This window comes from Dermacentor silvarum, unplaced genomic scaffold, assembly GCF_013339745.2.
Source record: "Dermacentor silvarum isolate Dsil-2018 unplaced genomic scaffold, BIME_Dsil_1.4 Seq3747, whole genome shotgun sequence".
Taxonomy (NCBI): Eukaryota; Metazoa; Arthropoda; class Arachnida; order Ixodida; family Ixodidae; genus Dermacentor; species Dermacentor silvarum.
Window position 1 is genome coordinate 1 of NW_023606135.1, and position 7394 is coordinate 7394.

The window sequence follows — 7394 nt, forward strand, 5'->3', positions numbered from 1 at the left end:
GGCGATGAGACGCTAGAGCACCTTCTGTGTCATTGCCCAGCTTTTGACGCTCAACGACGGATTCTTCAAACTCAACTCAGCATGTTAGATAGCAAAGTGCTGTCAGAGGAAAAGATTCTGGGACCATGGCTTACGCATTCCTGCATGCGAAAGGCCACAAAAGCTCTTCTTCAGTTCTTGAAGGAGACTGGACTATACGAGCGCTTGTGACAGTGGACCTTCCTCTGCGACTGACTGTGTGAATAACTGACTCTTTATGTGTTTTTTTTTCGTATTCTCGCTTCTTATCTATTCTTCCCCTTTCCCTCTCCCCAAGCGTAGGGTAGCCAACCGGGCACGTCCTTGGTTAACCTCCCTACCTTTCCCTTCTCGTTTCTCTCTCTCTCTCTCTCTCTCTGGACAGTATTTACAAACGTTTGTTCATAAGTGCTCGTTGCCATTGGATGGTCACCTCCGCTAATAATGATATATTCAGCATCGGGGGTCGCCTGAAATGTTCTCGTACAAACAGAATAAGCGTAAGAGGTTTTGTGACTAAGGACCTTGGTCCTTCAACCACCAACCAGCTTTGGAAGTTGTTTGGCACGCCAGTGATTTCTTCAGCCCTTACCAAGAAAACATGCTGTAGGCTTATGCCTCAGGAGCGAAAGAAAGGCACGGCTGATCCGAATCGACGCCAGAAAAGAACCGCGAGCCGTAGCTTCACGTGCCACGGCCACGCGCCGTCTAGGAGGGCGCTACAGGGTCCCCCGTCTATACGGGAATTCGAAACCGGACGGAGGGCCGACTGTGGCACTCTAGGACGAGGTCAGGCGGTGGTGCGAGGCTTTCCGTCGAGGTCTCCACGTAAGCCGGTACAAGGTGGTCCAAGCTGGCCGTCTCTTCCCGGCCATTCTGTAGGAGGGTGGCAGTTTTCCGGGTGCGGCGTAGACCGCGGTATGGTCTGTCGTTGGCAGGGGTTAGCGGTGGTCAACAGCGTCTCGGCGCACAAAAACATGTGTTGAAGTGGCCAGGCCGGGGTGCACCAAAATTGTATTGCGGCGGGATGGACGGGGTGTAGTGGGCCGGATATTTTAACACAGTCCAGGATGCGTTGTAGGAATGGTTGTGGCTGGGCTTTTAGCTCCGTCGGTGTAAAGAAGTCTCCGAGGAGACGCAGAGAACTGCCATACACTAGCTCTGCTGCTGAGCACTGTAGGTCTGCCCGGAGGACGGCTGGTAAACCCAGGAGTGCAAGGGGCAAGGCGTCAACCCAGGTGGCACAATTGAGGCGGGTAGTCAGGGCAATCTTCAATTGTCAGTGAAGGCGTTCCACCATGCCATTGGCACAGGGATGATACCTAGTGGTACGGCAATCCCTGGCGCCGAGAAGGCGATTAAGGCCAGCAAACCGGGAGGATTCAAATTGGTGTCCGCGGTTTGTTGTCACAGTGCCAGGACAACCAAAGCGAGATACCCACGCAGAAATGAAAGCGCGGGAAACTGTCTCAGCAGTGATGTCATGAATTGTTACAGCCTCCGGCCAACGTGTGAAACAGTCGACCGTGGTCACTATTTAGCTGTAACCTTGAGACACGAGTAGACAGCCCACAATGTCGAGGTGAACATGGTCGAAACGGCGGCAGGAGGAACGAAGGCTTGGACCGGTATTTTGTAGGGATGCCTTTCCGATGCTAATGCCTTTTCGCGGTTGGTCAGTGGTCAGAGCGACGGTCCGCTCACGTTATCAACGGGATTAGCCGGCCGTGAGCTGTGGATGATAAGACTAGTATAGAATAAGGCATAAGGCATCGCTACAAAATACCGGCCTTGGGCAGACGTCTTGGTAGGATGAGAGGCGTCTTGGCATGACGGGAGACTTCTGACGTCTGGCAGGGCAGACACGTGCGCGTCCAAGCGCTCACATCACCGTTTATTCCGTGCCAAACATAGCGTTGGGTGAGAAGGCGTTGTGTAGCCCGAATGCCTGGGTGACAGATGTCGTGTAGAGAGTGGAAAGCGGTGCGACGAAATGAAGCCGGAACAAAAGGGCGCGGAAGGTCTGCTGAGACATCGCACCACTAGGGCTGAGGCGAGTATAGATGAGGCACAAGTGGTAGTCGGGGAGAACGAGGGTTCTCACGGAAAGTGGTGAGTTCTCTATCAGTCTGCTGTGCGAAAGAAAATGCGGCCCAGTTGACGGATGAAGAGGCAAAGTCAACCGCGGCTATACGAGAAAGGGCTTCTGCGGCGGTGTTGTTGGTACCTTTCCCGTGGCGGATGTCGGTTGCAAATTCCGAAATGTAAGCGAGATGGCGGAGTTCGCGTGAAACGTACTTGGTTGAGTTGGTGCGGAGAACATACGCCAGTGGCTTTGATTGCTCAGCACGTAAAACGGCCATCCTTCCAGAAAATGCTGAAAGTGCTGTATCGCAGCGCTCGGTTGAAGAAGCTGTAGCGGGTCTCCGCAGAAAGTAGCTTCCAAGAATAAAAAGACTAAGGTCTCCACTCGGAGTTAATGCACTGCTGTAAGACGGCTCCGATGGCCACGCTGGACGTATGCACCATTAGACTAGTGGGGGCGTTGCTGCGCGGATGGATAAGAAGCACGGCGTTCGCGACTGCTTGCTTGGCAGCAGTAAAGGCGGCCTGGGCTTCTGATGACCAAGAAATGGCAGAGTACGCGCCAGCGGTTGGCCGAAGGAGGTCGGTGAGTGGGCGAAGCAGCTCTGCACAATGCGGTATGAAGCGTCTGGAAAAATTCACAAGCCCCGGGAATCGGCGTAACTGGCGCAGTGTTGTAGGCTGGGGATAATCATGTATGGTCTTGACGTGCGACAGGAGAGGGCGTATACCTTCGGATAATATGTGATGGCCCAAAAATTTGAGGTCAGATGCGCCAAAAACACACTTGGAGGCGTTCACAATCAGACCGTAGTGTTGAAGACGTTGGAACAGAGCACGTAGATGATGCTCATGCTCTTCGGGCGTAGGGCTAGCGATGAGGACATCATCAAGATACGCAAACACAGTAGAAAGGCCCCGCGTGACCTCAGGGATGAACCACTGGAGGGTTGAGCCGAATTGCGGAGTCCAAACCACATCCTCACGTACTCAAGCAAACCAAAGGGCGTCGTGATGCCGGTCTTAGGTATGTTGGCGGGCTCGACGGGAATTTGGTGTTACGCCTTTACCAGGTGCCCTTTGCTAAAATGGTTCAGTCGTCAGGACGCAATGTAAAATTCTGGATGTGAGGCAGCGGATAGCTGTCGTGGACAGTCTTGGCGTTCAGCACTCGATAATCTCCGCTGGGACGCCAGCCAGTGGGATCACGCATGGGCACTACATGCAGCGGAGAAGCCCACGCACTGGAAGACGGGCGTATAATGCCAAGCTACAGCATGTGGTCGAACTCCCGTTTAACCATAGCTAGACGGTCCCCAGACAAACAGCATGGTCGAGCGACGGCTGGTGGGCCATGGGTGACGATGTGGTGTGTCACTGTATGTTTAGGCGGCTGAGTGGGGTTGCATGGCTTTGTTAACTCCGGAAAATCCACCAAGGTTTTTTTTTAGAACGGGGAGAAAGGTATCAGCGTGCGGATGCCCAAGGGTGCAACGTCGGACAGGACTCCAGAGATGGAGAGACGAGTAAGACCGTCTGTGAGGGGATGACGTCGCACGCTGACGTCCAAGTCAGAGTATGAGAGGAAGTCCGAGCCGATGATCGGGTGAACCACGTCTACGATGACCAAGACCTACCGAAAAGTGCGGTGAAGGCCGAAGTCGAGGGTTAGAGATCGGAGTCCGTACGTCGCTATAGACGAGGCATTCACAACACGAAGCGACTCCCCAGGTGCGCTGGAACAATCAGCCTTAGTTGGAGGAACCACGCTGATTTCCGCGCCCGTGTCTATAAGGAACCGGTTGCCGGAGAACTTGTCGTTTACCAGAAAAAGGCGGCTGGGACTAAAAGCGAGACCACACGCCGCCGTCAGTGATCCTGGTGGGCTTTTCCCGGCCACGAACAGGGAGGTCTGCACTTCGTGCCTCGTAGTCGGAAACGCCGGTGGTACCAGCACAGAGGTGAAAGGCTGGGACTTCGAGCTTCACGTGTGCGCGAAAGAGCGTGATGACCGAGACGAGGCAAATGGGTCTTGTGAAGGTGGCTCCGGAGTGCTGCGATTGAGGCGGCAAGCTCGTCGATGCGAGCCCCAAGGTGCGATATCGCCGGGACTGTAGGTGGTAAGACAGCGGTGACGGACGGGAAGGTCGCCTTATGATCCTGATCGGCGAGTTGCACGCGGCGGTCGAGGGTGACGTGGCCGGTCGAGGGTAACGTGGAAAGGTGTTGGATCAAAAGCTCGCGGAGCATCGTTGAGTGGAGTGGGTGGGCACGTTGCAGTCCCCGAAAAGCTGTTGCATCCGGCGCAGTAGTTGGGAGGGACGCCGGTCGCCAAGGTCCGCCTCGGAAAGCAGCTGCTGAAGGCGGGTGCATTCGGACGGCATGAATCTCTCCAGCACCTTGGTCTTGAGGTGCTGATATGGTGTAGTGCGCGCGGGGGTGGAGAGGACATCCGAGAGGTCGCCGGCAACATCAGTAGGAAGGACTGAGGCGACGTGGTAGTAACGCGCCGTTTCCAACATAATGCTGTCGAGGTAGATCTGTGCCTTGATCTGGCGAAACGGAACTTGCGGGTTCTGGATCCAGAAGGGTGGGAGGAGCATTTGCACCAACGAGAATTCCTGCGCACGTGAGTTCTGCATGGTCAGTGGAGGGTGCGGCCGGATCAATCATTGTTTTTGACCTGGTTCACCACTTCTAGGCTTATGCTTCAGGAATGAAGGAAAGACACTGCTGACCCGAATCGACGCCAGAAAGAAACCGCGAGCCGTGGCTTCACGTGCCATGGCCAAGGCCGTCTTTTTTCTCTTCTCATGTGGGCGCGCACTATCCAGGTTCAACGCGCCGCCCAAAGGAGGGCACTACAATGCAGTGCTCGCAAAGAACACCACGGGAAGTCTCACGCATCATATATCAAGGACGTAGTTGGATGCTGTGGCGGGGTATTTCTGCAATGCCTTAAATAGAGAGGGGATAAATTCCGTTGTCTCTTAATGCAAGCGCTATCAAGAACCCAGCTACCATCACTGTTATTGTCCCGATGTGCCAGCGCCTCGACCAGCTCGATTCCGTAGGTTTGCAGCCCAACTTTCTCGAAAAAAATTCTATAGTTATGACCTCGAGCTGCGTGCCATGATCCGGGCAATCATACGCGAAGATCTGCAGTCTCTTACGTCACCTTCCTAATGTCGTGTTTAGCGTTCAGCTATATTTCTGCGGGACCTAGTCAGCGAGGAGCTGGCGTCCATGTTCTGTGTATGCGGACCATCCTGCTTCTCGACCCATACCAACATACGCGCAGATTGCTGCCGCGCTCCAGCCAACATCCACATAATGTGGCTGAGCCTTTGCTGACCCATTAGACTGCACTATTTTCATGGGCACCAAGCCACGACTTCTACACGCATTGACGTCCGCTTCATCGTATGGGCTATTGCGGTAATCATGGCAGTATATCACTTTGCTACCGCAATCGCGCACCAGACGAGCGTTGTGGTTACGATATATGTAAACGCAATGCGCTTTCAGTTGGGCCACATAAAAAATACAGCGTTATGCTTCCCTTCGGTGTCGTTACACACTTCCGCCTGCATTGGCCGAGACGCGAAAGGCTTACCGTTCCATGAGGCGCCACTCATCTTTGCCGTTAAGCCGGCACACGTCACCAATTCGGATGTCTCTCACAACTGTGACCATCATCCGGAAAAATTTGTAATAGAATCTTCAGAGGAAAAACTGTATTGGGCGACAAGAATAACGTTTCCCGAGCGCGACCTCCAGGCATGATGTCCATAATCGCTGGAGGTGTGTACGTTGTAGCTTTGGAGTACACTTGTGCTTGTTTGTCTTTTATTCACGGTGAGCTCTGTTTCCTCTCAAGAAAGTTACACTGCTTTGCGCTGAACCAAAGCCATGGAGTTGCATATGAAGGGCATGCTATTCGACCTTCCACGTTCCGCAGTATACACTTATTGACTGATTGTATATTCTACCACATGTAGTTTGCTGCGCTGAACAAATGCTCTAGCCCACCAGCTTATTTAACACAAAATTGCTATTTCGGTCGTTTGCGCCACTCCGTATTGCCGGCAACGTATCATACACATCACCAACACCGACTTAGTCGGTCATGAAAACTACAAGCAGCTTCGCCTGCTGACTGCGGATGATCTCCAATAAACTGCTGGCCGACAGCAGTGGAAGTGGAACAGCTTTGCGACTCATAAAGATGTCAGACGATGGGAAGACCGTAGCATCGGTGACGGCACCGCAGACAACTGGGACAAGGGCAAAAGAGCCAGGCGGAGTGTCGGTGTGCTCACATACGACCAGTTTAGGCGGCTGATCAAGAGCGTCGTGGGATGGTGCGTCACACAGCGGCGAAAATTCAATTTCAGCTCGTGCGCAGTCGATGACGGCACTATGACGAGACAAAAAGTCCCACTCAAGGATGACGTCATGTGAGCAGGCAGGACGAACAATAAACTCGACAATGTACAAAACGCCTTGTAAACGCACACGCAAAGTACAGGCTGCGAGAGGTGTAACGTGCTGCGCGTTTGCCGTGTGAAGCGACAGTCCAGACAGCGGCGTAGTCACCTTGCGCAGCGAACGGCAGAGTTTGGCGGCTATAACAGAAACGGCGGCGCCGGTCTCTACAAATCCAAATGTATAATTCACTTCGACAGATATTGCGACCATGTTAGCAGGAGAAGAGCGAGGACTTGGGCAGTTCGAAGATGGCGCAGTTCTTGCCTCGTGAACTGCGGCGTTTAGTTTTCCTGGTCAGAGGGTGCGGGTCGGCGACGCATTGGGGAGAGCGATGGTGGACGAAGAGATGGGGAGAGGCACGACAGAAATTAAGTCAGAGGAAACATACCGCTGGGAGGGACCCGGGGCTGATTGGTTCATGGGCTGACTGACATACTGGAAAAGCCGGGCAGCGTCGTCGGGAGTTTGAAGGCGACGGCGGCAATAGCGAGCAACGTGTCCTGACTTGCAGCAGGCGTAGCAAATGGGACGATTGTCAGGCCTCCGCGATGGATTGCTGACTCTCGGCCCGGCCCAAGAAGCAGTAGGAGAGGCGGGTGGTGCAGACTGTTGCAGGATCGAGAAAGGTGGCGGGGGAGGCCTACGTACTACCTGCGCATACGTAGGTGGCGCGGCAACAGGCTGCACAGCCTGCGCATCCATAAGAGGCACGGCTACAGGCTGCGCTGCCTGCGCATACGTAAGAGGCGCGGCTACAGGCTGCACTGTCTGCGCATATAGGTAAGAGACGCGGCCACAGG

General features: G+C 54.1%; 1 protein-coding gene across 1 annotated transcript; it reads right to left on the reverse strand.

The window, feature by feature from the left end:
* Positions 1-4334: 4334 nt before the first annotated feature.
* Positions 4335-4745, reverse strand: LOC119435011 (uncharacterized). Its single transcript, XM_037701989.1, has one exon. It carries the CDS (start codon positions 4743-4745, stop codon positions 4335-4337), a length of 411 nt encoding a protein of 136 aa, XP_037557917.1.
* Between the last annotated feature and the right edge of the window lie 2649 nt (positions 4746-7394).